The sequence below is a fragment of the Rhinopithecus bieti genome, unplaced genomic scaffold, assembly GCF_001698545.2.
Source record: "Rhinopithecus bieti isolate Rb0 unplaced genomic scaffold, ASM169854v2 scaffold_3040, whole genome shotgun sequence".
Lineage (NCBI taxonomy): Eukaryota > Metazoa > Chordata > Mammalia > Primates > Cercopithecidae > Rhinopithecus > Rhinopithecus bieti.
In genome coordinates, this window is record NW_016804657.1 from 1,818,934 (window position 1) to 1,837,029 (window position 18,096).

Consider the following 18,096-nt stretch of genomic DNA (forward strand, 5'->3'; position numbering starts at 1 on the left):
GAGTTTAGACAGGATCTTTGCGACACACAATGTGATGCTGGAAGTGGCAGGGGCAGTAATCTTTATTTCGTCATTTCTGAAACATAGGAGAGGTAACGGAAGCAAGTACAATGCTCAATCTTAGACGATTGCTTCGTATGACCGGACTTTTTCTTGAAAGGTAAATGCATTTACCACATGCTGTTAATCTAGATTAAATAATCACTCACCAAAAGAAAGTGTCGTCTAATTGTTAGTGGCTTCTATCGCTTGTTTTATTTGGTGCGGGAAGGGTTGTATTTGAATGGTTCTATTTAGTTGATGGATTTTACAGCAGTCAGTAAGATTCTCCAATGCTGGATGAAACGTGAAAAAGTATATATAGCACCACTTCTATTTTAATTTATGCTTCTGCCAAATGTTTGGGTTGTGCTTAAAAGGAAACGTATTTCCTGCTTTTCTTGGCCTGGATTTGTGAGTAACTATTTCCCTGTGTGTGATGATTTTGTCCATTTATGTGAAAGTTCGGGTGGAGTGGCCTAACGTTTTCACAACAGCTATGGTAACATTTTTGTAAATTCAGAACTGCTGCTGTGAATTTCAGGATTTTACAGGAACCTATGATCCTATCTTCTTCCACCTCTCCAGTGGCAAAGCCTAGTGTAAGCTCATATTCTGTTTAGCACCAATGTATATTTCAATATTTTAAAAATATTATGTCAATATTTAAAAAATATTATGTTAACATTTTATGATGGTCTGCAAAGAGCACCTTTGACTTACATTTTAGAAAAGGAGCAAAATGTGTCAGAATAATTACCACTGCCGATTCTGCTGCAGACTGTGGGCTTCCTATTCTCATGGCTCAGACTCCTCACCATATTTTCCTGTTGGCCCCTTTCTTATCTGACATTGCATGATCTAAAAATGGTTGGTGAATTGTAAGGTACTTGGTAATGTTGCTGTTGCTGCTATTGTAACAGGTACAGGGAGATGAGGTGTCCTCCCAGCCCTCCCACAGGTCCAAGGACTTGGAAGTTAACTTATGAGAACTGAACAATACAACAATAAATAATTGATGACATTTGTTTAAAGAAATGACCTTAAAATATAGAAGAAATAACAAAAGCCAAAACATTTTCCCATGAGTTTGCCTAAATATGAAGTAACATTTTGGCCCCTAAAAAAAAAAATCAGGGAGGCATATAATGTTTTATGCACAAAAATATGTTTCATTGTAATTGATTTAAATAAAAATGGAAACAATTCTATCAAGTGGAGAATTTGTTAAGCAAGTTATAGTACATAGCTAGAGCAGAAAGACCCATCACCACTAAAAATGTTATAAAAGTTTTAGTGACATAGAAGAATGTGTATGGCAAAATGCTAAATATAAAAGGAAGATATAACCTCTTATAAAAGAAATATCTCACCTAGCTTTTTTAAAAATGAATGGAAGTCTGACTAAAAGGAAAGACACTAAAAATATTAATGAGTAGTAGGAGTTTGGGTGATTTCACTTTTCTGCCTTTAGATGCTTTATACATTTTGAAATAAAGCCTAAACAAGACTATTGGCAGACTTGAGAAGATAATACATGAGCAGATTAGAAGTGTCTAATGAGGTCTAGAGTAAGGGTCTCCAAGAGCAAGTTTGTCAAAGTTTATGTAGCAATGCCAGGGAGGAGTAAGACTGATACATCAGACCCAGCAGTCAATATAAAAATCATCCATTCATCTTCTCTCATACTTACTTCAGTTCAGTGCTTACCAAGCGAAATTATTATTTTCGTTGGCATTCTTATATATTCCCCTGATAGGCAAAATTCACTGATTGCACCAACATGTACCTTATGTTATTTCGGTTTATACATCAGTCTCCTGTGAGTTGGTTGGTGCGAATCAGTTCTGGAGAAATCAGTCAATTCTTGGTGCCCTGATAAGATCAAATTTCTGGACCTGCAAACCTGAAGGCTGGCTGCTGAGCTGCAGAAACAACACCAGAGTTGTTGACCTCTGATGATAGCACTAGAACACCCACAAATTGCCTCTCATTGTTACTACTCTTATATGACAATCACAGTCTCAGAGCTGGCCCTTCAGCTGGCTCTCTCCTCTCCAAGCTTTCTAAGAGATACCTTGTTTTATTTTCAGGGGATGACATCATGGGAGGAATTAGCTCCACATCTAAACCCTACACTGGTGAGTTTATGACAGGAATAATTACCTGCCTCACTTCTGAGTTAAAATAACTAGAAATTGTGCTGAAGGGCTGTAATGGAAAGGCACTAGCTAGTGCGTTTCTGAAGTTGGAAGAATCCAATTTTACCAGGATACAGAATCTAATGCCAGGAGGGGTAAAAGGGGAAATCACAGAGACCTGCCTGGCCCTCCAAATCTGAGTAGAGTGTCTCTGCTCAATATCAAACTAGGTGGGTCATTCTCCCCTATTTGTGGTGTAGGCATTGGGAAAACCACCGGGGCTGTTTTCGGCTATGCACTGTTAATAGCTGCTCTGCAAAAAGAGCAAACAAAAAAGGGCAGCGGTTTCACGGTCAAATTCCCCAAGGACTTTGGCAAGCATTTGTTGTTTCTCCCTAGCTGGGAGATGCTTTCCTTAGGTCAGAAGGAGCACATCTCTTCAGGGGTCCCTATTAAAATCTTTGAGGAGGGCAACATACGAGATTTTTTTTTTTAATCAAAGGGACACTAGGCTTGTATTTCATTTATGTAGCTGATTTTTAAGTTCCAGTTCTAATTTTCATTTAAAAGTACTTAGAATCTAAACAACAACGTTCTCTCATTTTTGTAAGGGTTGCAGGCCCATCCTTAATTTCCACTGGCTGCTTGGGTAGAATGGGGCACGTGGGGACATTTAAGCTGGAAGGATATCATGAAAAGTGACAGATACACTAATACACTAATTCCTTTTATGTTTTCTTGTAGAAAAACAAGGCCCTCTCTCCACAGCAGCCCCAACAACTAGCCCTGCACCCTGTCTCTCTAACCACCACAAGTAAATGAGCATTCTCCAATCTGTTTCATCTTGTACCACGTAGGATTTGATGTTGTGTTGACAGCCTTGGCTTAGGGACTTGGGCAGGGAGACTGGGGAGAAAGGACTAGAAACAGTAAAAGAAAAAAGTCAGTTTGTGATCTCAGGAGTATGGCTCTTAATTTGGCATCTCCTAAGCTTCAAGAGATCCATGGATCCCCTGAGCTTATAGGTAAAATTTGCTGGGTGGGGAATTATGAACATTGTGTGGGTTGAGGGAGGGGGAGAGGAAGAGGCCACAGCTTTCTCTGAGGCCTCAAATGGATATGAAACTCCAAAGCAAAACCTGAAAACCACTGGGTGAAAATTCATTAGTCAGTGTGAAAACAGTTTCAGGAGTCCATCCACAGGCAGGAAAGGTTTCACTCTTTAGGAAAGACCTTCAAAAGCCCAACAGTTCATCCTCTGCCTTTCTCTGCCAAAACAGCAAAAAACATTTAATCCTTGCCTTTTGTGCTGGGGTTCTACTGACGCTGCTGCTGATAGCCTTTATCTTCCTCATCATAAAGAGCTACAGAAAATGTAAGTGGTCTGCAAGGGATAGGACAGCCCTTCTCTGTCTGCCATTGATACTAGAATTAGCTATGAGTGAGTAATGGGAGGAGGTAGGGGAGGGTGCAGTGTGATAAATCCCTTCATTTTTCTTCTGCCCTGCCCCCCACCCACCTGCCAACACCTCCTCCCCACCCCACCCTTCACCCAAGATCGGAGGGAGAGGTTCCCCATTTTCCCAGGCCCATTGCTGAGATGGGTCCCTCTTCTTTCTGGCACCATGGCAGGTCACTCCAAGCCCCGGGCCCCGGATCCTCACTCAGATCCTCTGGCCAAGGTAAGATGACCACACTGTTTTGGCGACACTGAAGGGCTACCATCATTGGAATTACCCTCCGTACTCTGAATTATCTACTAGAATGGTGGGATTGATTTCCAGACACTGGGCAAGTGATTCTTTGACCAAAGTGCTCAGGTTGCTTCTAAAGAGCAACCTTTTGCTCCAAACTGAACTCACTCCTTCCTCCTTTTTCTCCCTCTGCAGCTTTCATCCATCCCAGGGGAATCACTTACCTATGCCAGCATGACTTTCAAACTCTCAGAAGATAAGAGCAATCACTTGGCTGAGAACCATTCTGCAGACTTTGACCCCATTGTCTATGCTCAAATTAAAGTGACAAACTAACCCGGCTTTTCCAATGAGGCTTGAATCCATTTCTTCTCATCTTGGCCCCATCTTCACACATCACTTTCCCGTTTTTTACAAATTTTGGACCACCACCTGTGTGAAACTGCAGTCAGAGTTGTTTAGGTGTGATCTGGCAATGCTATCCAGCAGCTTTGGAGACCAATGGTCAGTCTTTTCCTGGCCAGAGCAAAGATTGAAGGCCCTCCCACTTGAACTGACAGCCTGTGAGCCCCATGGGGGCATAGACTGCCTTCCTTGGACCCTTCCAAAGTGTGTGGTACGGAGGTCAGTGCACAGAGTACAAACTTGTTAAACTTTTCAAGGCTTAAGTCTTTCATCTTGAAAACAGAGATAACACTTACCACTAATGTTTAGTATGAGGATTAAATGAAATATCTTATACATAAGCATTCTACACATCTCAGAGCTCTACACAAACACAAGGTCCCTACTGTATAAAGCACTATGCAAATGGAGATTTCTACCTCCATCCTATAGCATAAGAGATATGCATTCCAATATTTTATGAGAATCAAAGATAAAGATTAATCTAAACATTAATTCCCCCAAAAACCCAATGAATAATCACATACAAAATCCCATTAAAATATCATCAGGTGAATCCCAAAGGTGAACAACAACAAAATATCAATACGATTATTTTTCACTGGGCAGGCTTACTCTGAATTTCCTATGTAAACCATAAACAAGATAGCAAATCCAAAAAAAGTATAAAAATAAATAATAAAAGTTATATGGGAAGGCTAGCCCTTGCAGCTAACTAAAAGTACCTGTTTTATTAAGCATCACTAATTAAAGCAATATGTTAATGGTACATGAATAAATAAATCAATTGAATAGAATTTAAAGACCAGAAATACATCAAAATACATAAGGAAATTTAGAGTATGATGAAGATGGCATATGAAATCATTTGGGAGAAATTGGTTTATTCTATAAGTGGTATTAAGATAACTAGACAACCATGTAAATGAAAATAAAGTAGCATCCATATTTCACTTCTCATATGAAAATAAATCCCAGGCATGTCAAAAAATTTAACTGTGAAAAAATCATAAAAGCAGTAGAAGAAAATATGGGAGAAATTTTAAAAGTATTTTTGTAGAGCATGCCCTTTGAATGTATGTCACAAAGCCCAGAAACCAGAAAAGATTAACTTGACTTCTAAAGTACAATTAAAAAGTCCAAAATACCATTAAAATGTGAAAAGGCAAATGACAAGCTTAGAAAACACTTACAAAGCATCTTATAGACAAATAAAGATCATTTGTAAATCAACAGGGGAAAAAATGAACAACTCAATAGAAAGGACAAGGGATGGGGTGGGTAATTTGTAGGAGAGAATATACAAATGGCTGAAATATATGAAAAGATACTTGACTTCACTCATAATAAGGGAAATAATGATTACAACAACAATTAGATAATTTTTTTCTATCAGTAAGACTGGCAAAATTCAAAAAGTTTGCTAACAAACTGGGCAAGACTAGGGGGAACCAAGACACACATACACTACTGGTGGGAGACCACATTGGTACAGCTACCACAGAAGACCATTTGGCAAAAGCCAACAACATTCTAAATTCTTTTCTAAGAATTCATAAATAATCCCATTTCTAAGGATTTATCCTACTCAAATACATGGAAAATTGCCTACATAACTTGAATTGCAACAGTAATCAAATTGGCTAGAACTCACTGAGGCTTATTACACTTTTAGTACAAATCTAAGTGAGTGGCATGTATTCATGGGATCCTCACAGAACACTGTGAAGTTACAATTATTACAAATTTTAGATACAGAAATGGAGGCACAGAGAGGTTAAGTAACTTGCCCAAGTTCACATTGCTGCTAAGTAGCGGCACTGGAACTCAACCCTGGGTAGGCTGGCTCCAGAGTTTGCACATTTATCCATTATGCTCGATTCTCTGAAACAGCAAAAGATTGAGAAAATCTTCACTGTACACGGAGAGGGGACTGGTTCATTCAGTGTAATGTAGCCATTAAAAAGAATGAGGCAGCTCTGTATGTTCTAATAAAAACAGATACCTATGATATACTGCAAACTGTTGAACAGAATTCTGAATATGCTCTACTCACGTGTAGTACAGTATATGTGTATCTATATATTTAGTATATCTCTGGAAGAAAACACAATGAACGGTCTTGGTGATGGCCTCTGGGGAGGGGAAATTGCTACCTGTGGGACTGAGGATCCCTAAATATATAGATATAAATAACAGGACTCAGCAGACAGAAACCAATGTATCGTCTTTATTATGAACATGGTCAACACTGGAGAATAGAGCTTATACTACAGCTGCAAAGAAGTTCAGAATACTGAACCCCCCAACTGAGTTATTAGCTGCACCAGAGCAAGCCCACCCCTCCCAACAAGCAATGCAGTTGTTCAGCCTGCCCCTAAGGAGCTGCAGAAGAGATCATGTGCTCTTTCAAAGCTGTACCCAAAAGAGTAAAAGAGGAAGAGGAAGAGGAAGAGAGAAAGTATGTATGCCCAGTTCCTACTCCCATGTCAGACAGCCCCCTCTACTTCCCATAGAGGGGTCACGGAGGAGTGTTTCCTTAATGGAACTCAGTCTACACCAAAGGAAGCAGGAGTGGGACAGAAGCACCCACCATAGAACTTTCAAAAATACATTAAATAATATTTTGGGGTCCAGGTGTGGTGGCTCTTGCCTGTAATTCTAGCCCTTTGGGAGGCCAAGGCAGAAAGATTGCTTGAGCCCCAAAATTTGAGACCAGTCTGGGCAACATAGGGAGACCCCATCTTTACAAAAAATAAAATAATTAGCCAGGCATGGTGGTGCACGCCTGTGGGCCCAGCTGCTTGTGGTGGTGAGGTGGGAGGATTACTTGAGCCCAGGAGGTTGAGGCTGCAGTGAGCCAAGATTACACCACTGTACTCCAGCCTGGGTGGCAGAATGAGACTCTGTCTTAATAATAATAATAATAATAATAATAATAATAATACTAACTTGCAAAATCAAGTTAAGAAAATTGAAGTCCAAGGAGATGAAATAATTTATTCAATGACACCTGGCTAAAAATAAATGGCAGAACAAAAATTTAAATCAAGTCCTCTGGCTTCAAATTCTTTGCATCTGGCCTCCACACCAAGCTGCCCCACAGCACTTATGGTGGCAAGGAGACGAGAAAGGCAAAGAGTCAGGTGACGTGATCCAGAGAGCATGTTCTTTCTGAGAGAGAGCAACTGCTGCTGGAAGCTGGATTTTGAGGGAGAAGCCAGTGGAAGAGAATTTAATTTAAAAAAGAAGTAGTCTGTCTGTGGGAGTGAACAGGTCTAGAAGAAAGACGAGTTTAAGGGAGATAGTTCAGTGAGGCGGCCACAGCACCACCAGGGCAGCCAGCCCCACGAGGGCAGCAGAGACCCAGGAATGGCCTCCCCTTCGCTGATCTTAGGAAGTGCACACAGGGAGGCCTCTTGAGCTTTCAACTGTTCCCAAACTTGGGGCTGACATCAAACAATTCTGCCATCCCTGAAGCTAGAGGCCATATCAGCTTTCCAGTTCAGGGCCAGCACCTTTTAAACATAGTGGCAAGAGTAGAGTAAGCACTATCACATGGCTATCTACTTGTATAAGAAATATCAAATTAATTGCCCTTTCCTGTTTTCTTGAAGCTGCCTTTTTTTTTTTTTAAAACGGTATAGCCCTAAACAGAGTTTTGTTTTTTGTCTTCACACTATGCAGCCAGCCTTGATGGAGGATAAAATGAGTAATTAAATGATTGACCCCAGATTCAAAGATCTTTGCTAGGTAAGAGCAGTACAAAGGCTCTTGAATCCTGGATCATGGAATCAGAACAAATCTATAGGGAAATAGTTCTCCAGACATCGTGAGTGCAGATCTTCCAAGACATCTGTAGATGTCTTCATCTGCTGTGGAAGATCTATGTCTGCTATCTCGCCTTGTAGAATGGAATGTCCTAACCGAACCCAAACTGGATTGCTATTTGCAGAACTGATGGGTTAATGACCCCGTTTGTTTAAAATCAATACAGGGCCACAGGGGGAGAATTGGGGCTGTTTTGTGGCTAAGGGAAAAGAGAGCACTTTTGATGTTGTTTGATCTGAGCCTCTGGCAGGAACGTGGGTTGTTCGGAAACACAGAGGTGGGGTATCCACACCCTCATCTCTTCCCATCAGGCTGTTGAGTAGCTGTGAATTCCCTACCTTTGGGGAGAGGAGTTAGGGTGGAAGCTGAAGGAAGTGTGTTCATGAAAGATTTTGTGGGAGTCTGGATCTAAACACGCAGGGCATGTGCAGAACCATATCAACAAACAACCTCTCTGTTCCAACTCTGCTCAGACCAGAAGGCCACTTGAGTACCCTGAGGACTGAGGCTGGCCAGCATGCCCATTAGAAGAGATCATGGCATGGTGAAAAGCAGGCTTATGATGACGGCAGCACAGACAGTGATGGGGAGGCCCTGAAAACTCCCAGAAATAGCAGGAGAGGCCCTATATGGGGAGAGAGGGTGTAGATATGCAGGTGGGAGCTAAGAGTGTTGGTGATTCTGGCATGAATGGCAATATAACCTCATTCGCACCCATGGCTGCTGATATCTTGTTCTTGATTTGTTTTTCTCAATTTGAATGACTATTTCACTTAAGCTATCACACCTTGGTTTCTTATTGATCAAAAGTAGCATCCCTTTAGTCAGGTGGCAGTTTCCCATAAAGGATGAGAAGAATGGCCTTTTCACCAAGAGAATCTGAGAACCACTGATTCAGTCTGTCTCCCTTTCTTTGGGTTGGGCAGCATTTGATACCAATTCAGAAATGAGTTAGAATATTATTCTTTGAAAGAAACGTTTCCAGAAATACTTTTACAGTGATACCCTAGAAGAAGTTGCTCATACCTTGGAGTTCATTCAACACTGGCTAGGAATTTATTGGCTAAAAAAATACAAGTGATTTCCTGGCCCCCGATCCAGATTCTCCACCTCTTCTTCACCTCTGACTGATGGAATGCATGAGAACTAAGATCTTGAGATGTTATTTGAGTGCAGCCTTGCTCGGGTGTGGTCTATCATAGCTCCTCTGACTACCGCCGTTGTTACCTGGCTGCAAATGATTGTTGGCAAGGATAGAGGGTCCTTCAGAATTCCTGGGAGATCAGAATCAGTCTCTGGGGTGTGGGCCATTTGTCACGGTGATTATTCTGTTGTAGCATCACTTTATTTATGAACCAAATAAAAGAAATCTTCAGTCACATCTGTTCAGTAGCAGCCATTTCCTTTGGAGTCAGGACACGTGAGAAGGGCTTCAAAGAGTTGCCTACTTTGTTGGGGAATAGAAAGGGAAAATGGAGTTGAGATCTATTGCCTACCCCTGAAGAGTGTTTCTGCAGCAAAAGTTCCAAACTCTATCATGGGGCTTTCGTGGGGACTAAACACAAGTTTATTTCCAGGGCCGAGATCAGATATCATTACCGCAAAGTTCATCAGCAGGAAAGTCAATAGGAAGGCTTGGTACACAGAGATTGCAATCACCTCTCACCAAGTTTTGGTGATGTGAACACAACTGAACTTCTTCAGAACCCAAGAATGTCAAAGCTAGGAGCCTTGGTTCAGGCTGCCACATTTCAACTGCCTGAGTTTGAGGAAGCAGGCCATGGCTGCAACAGGCTGTACAACTTCTTGCCAAAAAGGAATAGCACTGAGTTCTACTGCCTCATCTTTCATAGTATCATGTGCCTTTCCTTTAGAGCACTGACTCCAGGTGGCAATGTTACATTTGGGTGTTGATGTGTGATAGTTTGTCTTCCTCCCCCTCTACAAGTTCCATGGACACAAATGGCATTTGTTTTGCCCATCTTTGTATCCCCAGCATCTAGCTAGCACGGTCATTTTTTGTTGAACTAATAAATAAAAATATTGGGGAGTATGAGAATGAGACCCTCAATTTCTAGAGAAGAAAACAGACCCAGAAAAGTATAAAGTTGCCCAAGGTCACACCTTAAAAAAGTGATAATGGTTTCAGCAAAAACCTAGACTACAACTGTGTCCCAAAGGGAATGGTCTTAGGCAGACCTGGGAGAGGCACTGTCTTGTCCACATGCCCCGCCTTCGCAGTTCCCAAGGCTGCTAGAGGACAAAAGGTCAAGAATGCTATGGGAGCCACTACTTTCCTTTCTTTAGGGCTCCTACTCTGACCACAGGAACAAAATATCACAGGGAAAGTACGAGGCCTTGCAGCCTTTGCTTTGCATTTCAGATTCTTCTGGCTATGGATCCTGGTGTGTCACTAGCAAGGGTTACTAGGAGTGTTTTTCTCTTTTTTTCTGAAATGTTTTTCTTCTCCATTTCCATACCCACGGGAGGTTGCAGTCTGTTTTATAATTATGCCTACAGACTCTTCATTGCCTAAGGTGTTCCTGTGGTTTCTGAGAATAAAAAGAATAATGTAAAACTACTATTAGCCAAACAGTGGCAACTGTGCAATGTTCTTTCTGCTCTGTGTACACTTCAGAGGTTGGCATATTTGCCACACGTTGGTCTGGAGGATTCTCTGAACGGTAAGACCAGCCTTGTCTTACTGACCAGTCATGTCTCTGGTGCTGCCCCAAAGGGAAAGGTGGGCACACAGTCCCTTCTCTATTTAGGAACGGGGCGAGCTAAAGATCAGGCTTGAGGCAGAAGAATCACTTGAACCTGGGAGGTGGATGTTGCAGTGAGCTGAGATCAAGCAACTGTACTCCAGCCTGGGCAACAGAGCTTGACAATGTCTCAAAAAAAAAAAAAAAGTTAAAATTGGCCAGGCATGGTGGCAGGCACCTGTGGGCCCAGCTATTTGAGAGGCTGAGGTGAAAGGATCACTTGAGGCCAGGAGCATGAGGCTGCAGTGAGCTATGATCACACTTCTGCACTCCAGGGCAACAGGGCAACACCCTGTGTATATGAAAAAGGAGACTCTTCTATACCTGCTTACCCATGGGTCCCAGAAGCTCATTCCTGTGACAGGAGCCCAAAGTGTATGTGCTGGGGAGGTAGGTGGCTCTGCAGATGAGAACCTGTGGGGTGGTTATCTCAGGACCTCCTTCCTTCCTGATCTACACGTGTATCCACTTAAGAAAGCTGCAATGCTCCCTCTGTCACTTCTCATGATGCCTCGTCACCATCCAGCAGATATCTACCCCAGCCCATGGCTGGCTACACTGGTCTCCAGGTGACCAGACAACATGAAGAGGCTCTCATTCACTCATTTGAAAGCTGCTCCTTGACCTCTTTCATTTTCTCTAATTCTTGCCCACCCCCTCCCCCAACAATAGCTACTTACCCCTTCTATTCCTTTGACCTCTCCTCCTTTTGGTCATATGACTGATTATAGAGATGATTCCCAAACCCGTGATCAGTATGCAAATGATGAGAATGGACGTCCTAGAAGGAACCACAGCAGATTTCATGTTCCTCGGAAGAAACTGCCTATTGGTTCTTAGCTCTGGATCCCTTTTTCTGGGATTTGCACCCCTGCCCCCACCCAACCCAGTTACAGTAGCTTCTGGCAACTGTATTCCTTTAGAGTGACACTGTCCTTTGGACCACACTCAATGGGACCTGCTGAGCATCTGACTAAGCTGGGCCAATGAACCCCTTCCTCAGAAATTAACTGTGGATTGGGAATAGGAGAATCCAGTCTCAGACTTGCCAGTCTCTTGAATGGGGGAGAAATAAACTCAGGAACCACAAACGGATGACTGTTAGGGGAAAAAAGAGAAATATACAAGGGCAATACAGAGACAGAAGGAAGGAAACACACAGATTCGAGGCAGATTACAGACTGAGGTAAATTCGTGATGATGCATCTGACAATTTTCAAGCGTGGCCACATCCCTGCTCCTGCATTTGAAACACCTCTCTCTCCTTATGATAAATGTCCCCTTTTAATTAAAACAGCTAGAGGGCATTTTTGCTGCTTGCAACCTAGAGTCCTAAACTATATTTTTTTTTGAAAGAAACCAAATACTCACATTAAGGATACGCAGTTAAGGTGGAGAAATAACGTGCAGCAGAAAAGTTATTGGTGCAAATCAACTGTCATATCATACTGTTGTCACCCCAGCCCCTACCTCCACCCCACCGCCCCAAGCCCATTCATCTGCCAAGACTATGACTCACCTGGAGTGGTCAGTCTCACTGACAACTTTGGGAGCCTTGCAGCTTCTGGTTTTGTTGCCTGATAGGTCTGAATCAGAAAGGATTTGTTAAGTCAGGTGAGGCCCATAGCCAGGTCCTGCCTCTGCCTCCCAGCTGTAGCTCTGCCTGTCATTCTCTCAGTCTCCAAAGAGTGAGTTCCCTGGTTGACTTCAGAGTAAAGCAGAGGCATCAAGTACAGTTGTATAAATGTGCCCGGCACAGGGAACAAGGCTGAGGGGACAAGCAGGGACCAACATTTAGCCCACATTCTGCTTGCCAGGCCATGCACCCTGCCACTGGGCTCCATGCACCTGAAAGAAGGGGCCCCTTTTCCAGATTTGAACAAAGGCCCCAAATGGACTAGAAGTGGCCCATGGTTAGAGTCCCACAGAGGCCTCTTCCCCATAGAAGGGGATGCCAGAGGCACCAGAGGGCCGATCCTATCCTTAAAGAATTGCTCATTTGGTGATGCAATTGCCATGTTTTTCTTATGACAGCCACCAAAACTCAATGGGAGCAGTGGCACCACGACCACCTACGATGCCCCCTCTGATAAGATGTGGGAGAGGTCTGTGTTTCATTTAAACTAAGGAGTACATTCAGGTGGGAACGTTCTCTAGTCTCAGCCTAAAATTCAGGTCAAGATGCACAGTTAAGTAAAAGGAGAACCACGCAAAGTAGAAACACTGTGGGTGCGAACGATATTACATTCCGTAAGATGCTTGCTGAATCAATCACTAGTTGGTCAAGTGTTAGCAAAACTCTCTTTCTAGTATGGGGATAGGTTTCCCAGGGCACCCCTTAACCCTTCTGGTTTGTTTTCCTACCAGCATTGTGCCCTGGACTGTGATAGAAAAGGACATCCTTTCTAGAAATGAAAACAAAGAGAAGGCACAGGGGAAAGGAAAAAAAAAAAAGCAGAAGAAAGAAAGGCTAGTGCCTTCTGAGACAGAGGTTTTCCAGTGCAAAAGGAGGTTTTCATCATTCAACAGAAGGAACCTGAGTGAATGTCTGGAAATCCTATGTCTTAGCTCCAGCCAAGAGTCACAATTGGTTAACTCAGACTTTTCTGCTATGGGTTCCAGTTCCACCCATACCTTCTCAGTGGTCTCCAAATATAAACTGTACATTCCTTAAAAGCAAAAGAGGGTGCTTACTAGCTGGACCACTAGTTGGATATTTATATCTTTAAATTATTATTATTATTTTTGGAGACGGGGTCTCATTCTGTCGTCCAGGCTGAAGTGCAGTGGTGCAATCACAGCTTACTGCAGCCTCAACCTCCCTGGACTCAGATGATCCTCCCATCTCAGCCTCCCGAGTAGCTGGGACTACAGGCAGGCACCACCACATCCAGCTAATTTTTGTATTTTTTGTAGAGACGGGCTTTCTCCATGTTGCCCAGGGTGGTCTTAAACTCCTGGGCTCTAGCAATCCACCAGCCTCAGCCTCCCAAAGTGCTGGGATTGCATGAGTGAGCCACGGCACCTGGCTACCTCCGTATATTATTAAATTATTTAAGCTGCCAGTTACCAGGCACCTGGGTCATTTTTTGCAGCCTCAGACACCTCTCAAGAAACTAATCTTCAAGATTCTAGACCCACAAGGCACACAGACTTCTTTTTTTTTTTTTTTTTTTTTGAGACTGACTCTCACTCTATCGTGCAGGTTGGAGTGCAGTGGCGCAATCTCGGCTCACTGCAACCTCTGCCGCCTGGTTCAAGCGATTCTCACACAGACATTTAATAACAACTTCAAAGCCTTTCAACACAAAGATCTCACATCTATTAGACCCTGTCAGCCTCTTCTAAGGTCCTTAAACCAGATTGCTGCAAAGGAAGAGAAGCTCTAAAAGTGCCCCAGGGCACAGACACCCTCCTCGTCCCCAACTTCCACTATTCCCCAGCACTGTTAATGACCACCCTATGTTTGCTGATGGAAGAGAGAGGCCAGGCAGGCCCAAAGTACCCAGTGGGAGTCTGAGTTGGGGTTCACTGGCTTCAGAGAGTGTTCTCTTAGCAGCAAACACCCATGGCCATGGGTCACATCCAGCCAGACCCCAGGCAGGCTCCTTACCTTTTCCAGACCAAAAGTCATTGGCCAGGGTTCCTTTGTTGTCAGTTACAATGAGCTCTGTAAAATCCATGTCATCCCTGGCAAAGTCCCGCTGGATGCCACACCAGTACCAGCCCGTGTCCTCTTTGGTCAGGCAGGACATAGTGACAATGAGCTGGTTCCCTGTGTCCCTCAGGGCCACGTGATTGGTGCTGTTGGGGGAGAAGGCGATGATGTTGCAGTAGTCACGGAAATAGCCTCGGCACCAGTATTTGGGGTGATCCTTGTAGCGGGCATTGTAGTTGCAGATGGCAGAAGCCGTGTCCAGCACAAAGCTTTCCTTGACCTTTTCATCCATGACCATGGCATCTGTGAAAACACACACACACACGCACACATGCACACACACAAGCACCATTGTTCTCTCAAAACACTGCAGCTCCTGCCCTCCTGAAGGATAATTAATTAAAGAATCGGAGGCTGATTTTTGCCTCTTTTTGATTGGCAACTGTTATGGGCTGAACTATGTCCCCTTCAAAACTCATATGTTTCAGTCCTAACCTCCAGTGACTCCAGAATGTGAGTGTATTTGGATATAAGGCCTTTAAAGAGATAATTAAGTGAACATAGGGTCATTGGGGTAGTCCTTAATTCAATTCAGCTGATGTCCTTATAAAAAGGAGAGATGAAGACACTGACAATACAAATAGAGGAATGGCCCATGAGGACACAGCCAGAAGGCAGTCATCTGCAAACCCAGAGGTGGCCTCAGAATGAAACCAAACTTGCCAGACGCCTTGATCTTGAACTTACCACCTTCACAACAGAAGGAAATAAATTTCCATTGTTTCAGCCGCCCAGACTGTGGTTTTGTTGCTGTTGTTATCACAGCCCTAGCAAACTGATAAAGCAATCCTGGAGAAGTCTTTTTCCCTGGCTTAAGAGTGGGTAAAATATGGAGGCCTCCTACCATTGCATGACAGAGGGCCTTGAAGAGCCTGCGGCTTACCATTAGGAGGCCCTCTGTCCCTAGCTCCCAACCCACCTTAGCACCTTCAGAAAGAAAGTGAGGTTTGGAGGCTTCTGCTGGCTGCACAGGGCTAAAAACAGAGGAAGTCATGTTCTGTCTTTAGGGGATAAGAACTTCATGTTCCCTCCGTACAAGACCAACATAGGCACCCCTATCATCTCAGGATATTGCACAATGAGGAAGTCGCGCACACCAGGTCCAGCTTGACCATGGCGGGGAAAGTGTCTGACCAAGAAGAGAAGATGGGACAGCAGAGCCCATCCTTCTCTTAGCCTTCCAGATGTATAGCAAAGACCATTAAAATGCAGGCTCAGCTTCTTTATAACATTTTGTTTTCATAACAACCCCACAAGGAAGATAGCATGATCTTCAGTTTATAAGTATGAATGCTGACCCAGAGAAAGCTTCAGCAACTCTAAATGCCACACAACTGAAGGTCAGACAGAGCTGGGAAAAGGCGTGTTCCAAGTCTCATCTTTGGGATCAAGCACAAGTGGAAAGGGGAAAGTCATGTCCTCATATATGTGCACATATATTTTTGAGGGGAGAAGGGGGAAGGGGAACCTGGGTGAACTAAAAGAGAAAATACAGAGCTCTCATTTTATTTTATTTTATTTTATTTTATTTTATTTTATTTTATTTTAGTGGAGATGCTGGGGAAAAATATGGAATGCATAATGAATTTGCATGTCAGCCTTGCATAAGGGCCATGCAAGTGAGTATCATTCTAATTTTAGTATATGTGCTGCCAAAGTGAGTGCAGACTCATCATTTTAGTCAAGCTTTTCAATTTCCTCACAAACTCTCTTATCTGAGCTAAGAACAAGAACTAACATGGACAAGACCTATTTTCATCGCCTTCTATTTTCCCATCCCACTCCTTAGATGGTTCGAGCTAATAAGCAGGGACTCCAAGTGGGAGAGGACTTCAGTGCAAAGTCTCTGGAAAGACCACAGCTTAAAAGGCTGGAGCTGTTCCTTCCCCCATCCTACCTGAAAAGAGAGCCAAGGAGAGTAGAATGAAGAGCCACATGACTGGAAGGAAGCAAACTTTCAACTGGAATGATAGCATGCACCCAGGGAGCCCAGGAATTCTGAATCTGTTTAACGGAAACACATATGCTTGAGTTTAATATGGCTTTATTCTGGTTTGAAGAGACCAATGAAAAAGGAAAACAACCAGTTTGTCCAAGCAGTGCTGCCATGTATAGGTACACTGCACAACGCACCACACCACATGCTCTTCATAGACATAAACTTACTGACCGGGCAACTAAGAAAATTCTGGGCAGTAGAGATCTCCCTCCTGCATAAATAGGCTCTGGCCCACACTCAGAAAAGCACACGCAGACAACCATCACTGGTACCCATTTGTATGTGCTCTACTGTGCCCTGTCCTGCTGCCAATGGTCCTGGTATCATCAGAGGCCACTTTTGTCTGTCTACCACTCTTGGAAGCCCAATTTCTTATAAGTTGGAAGGAATCCTAGTAATCAGATTCCTAACTAACCCAGCTCCCAAGTGGACACTGCAGGCTCATCTGGGGAGTACAGCCAGAGGTGGAGCATGCCAGCTGTCAGTAGCCTGCATGCCTGGGACCTGGAACATGTGAGCAGGTGGAAGTGTGGGTGTTTGGATGGCCACAGTTGGGTTGCCGTCTTCAGACTTCCTGAAAGCTTTCCTGAGAAGAGCTGGGACAAAGCAAGAAGATTCGTCTTTGCAGCAGCAGCAGCTTCTCCTGCTTCTAATGGGACTCTTGTGCTCTGACCACTGGCTTTAAAAGTTTGAATTATTGAACCACCTCTCAGGTGAAGTTAAGCTGGGTGCTACTTATCACATCCCAGAGCCAGCACGTCCCATCAAGGGTCATACATAGATTGTTCAGGTTATGTAATAATGTCCTCTCTGGAGGAAGGGGAGCCTGTCTCTAATTAATGTGAAGTCAGCATGTGGGCCAGCAGCAAGCCTGCATCATGGTAGGTTTTTATCTACATCACCTCAGTTGCTCCTCATCAAAAACCTCCATGAGTTTCACAAATAAATTACATAAATAAAAAAGGAAGGAAGGAAAGGAGAATCTATGGATCAAAAGGGACTTAAGAGACATATTGACAAATTATAATATGTGGAACTTACTTGGATCCTGATTGAAGCAAACAATTTAGAATATATGGACAGCAATACTATTAGGATATAATTCTTCAATTTATTTTTTGAGATGTGATAATGGCATTGCCATAGCCAACCTTCACGATGGCTCCTGGAATTCATGCCCTTATGTAGTCCCCTCCCACACTGAATCAGGATTGGCCTGTGTGATCAATAAAATATAGCAGAAGTGATGGCACGTGATTTCAGAGGCTAGGTCATAAAAGGCGTGCAACTTCCACCCTAGTCTCTCATGCTGCTCCCTCTTGGGAAAGTCAGCCACCATGCTGTGAGAACTCTGAAGCAGGCTATAGAGGGGCCCGTATGGAAAAACCAATTCACCAGACATGTGAGAGTCATCTCAGAAGTGGATCCTCCAGCCACTGTCAAACCTTCAGAAAACTGCAGACCTAGCACACTCATGAGACACCATGTATTTTTTTTTTTTTTT

General features: G+C 43.3%; 2 protein-coding genes across 6 annotated transcripts in view; one reads left to right on the plus strand and one right to left on the minus strand.

Annotated features, from left to right (window-relative positions):
* CUNH1orf162 (chromosome unknown C1orf162 homolog) lies at nt 1-4,532 on the plus strand. Of its 3 annotated transcripts, XM_017869668.1 has the most exons (6): nt 1-160; nt 2,133-2,180; nt 2,925-2,994; nt 3,461-3,555; nt 3,813-3,862; nt 4,070-4,221. In XM_017869668.1, exons 2-6 carry the CDS (start codon nt 2,144-2,146, stop codon nt 4,208-4,210), a joined length of 393 nt encoding a protein of 130 aa, XP_017725157.1. In that variant the 5' UTR covers nt 1-160; nt 2,133-2,143; the 3' UTR covers nt 4,211-4,221. The 3 variants fall into 3 exon arrangements, with proteins under 3 accessions (XP_017725157.1, XP_017725159.1, XP_017725158.1); XM_017869670.1 differs by lacking the exons at nt 1-160; nt 3,461-3,555 and having other exon boundaries at nt 2,136-2,180; nt 3,738-3,862; nt 4,070-4,532; XM_017869669.1 differs by lacking the exons at nt 1-160; nt 2,133-2,180 and having other exon boundaries at nt 2,949-3,033; nt 4,070-4,532.
* Nucleotides 4,533-9,143: 4,611 nt separating this feature from the next.
* The window catches only part of ADORA3 (adenosine A3 receptor), an 86,360-nt gene continuing 77,407 nt past the window's right edge, over nt 9,144-18,096 (minus strand). For 2 of the 3 annotated variants that reach the window (XM_017869672.1, XM_017869679.1), the window contains exons 2-6: nt 16,491-16,597; nt 14,489-14,836; nt 12,395-12,461; nt 11,556-11,656; nt 9,144-9,557 (exon numbers count right to left, since the gene is read on the minus strand). In XM_017869672.1, the coding sequence (XP_017725161.1) occupies nt 9,487-9,557; nt 11,556-11,656; nt 12,395-12,461; nt 14,489-14,836; nt 16,491-16,597 (694 nt within the window). In that variant the 3' untranslated portion in view covers nt 9,144-9,486. The remainder of the gene's footprint in view (nt 9,558-11,555; nt 11,657-12,394; nt 12,462-14,488; nt 14,837-16,490; nt 16,598-18,096) is intronic. The other variant, XM_017869674.1, reaches the window with a different exon arrangement.

Excerpts from the sequence above, each read along its gene's own strand:
- CUNH1orf162 (XM_017869668.1), top strand. The coding sequence starts at position 2,144 with ATGGGAGGAATTAGCTCCACATCTAAACCCTACACTG. Across the intron at positions 2,181-2,924 it reads CACATCTAAACCCTACACTG|AAAAACAAGGCCCTCTCTCC; the intron begins GTGAGTTTATGA and ends GTTTTCTTGTAG. Across the intron at positions 3,556-3,812 it reads CATAAAGAGCTACAGAAAAT|GTCACTCCAAGCCCCGGGCC; the intron begins GTAAGTGGTCTG and ends GCACCATGGCAG.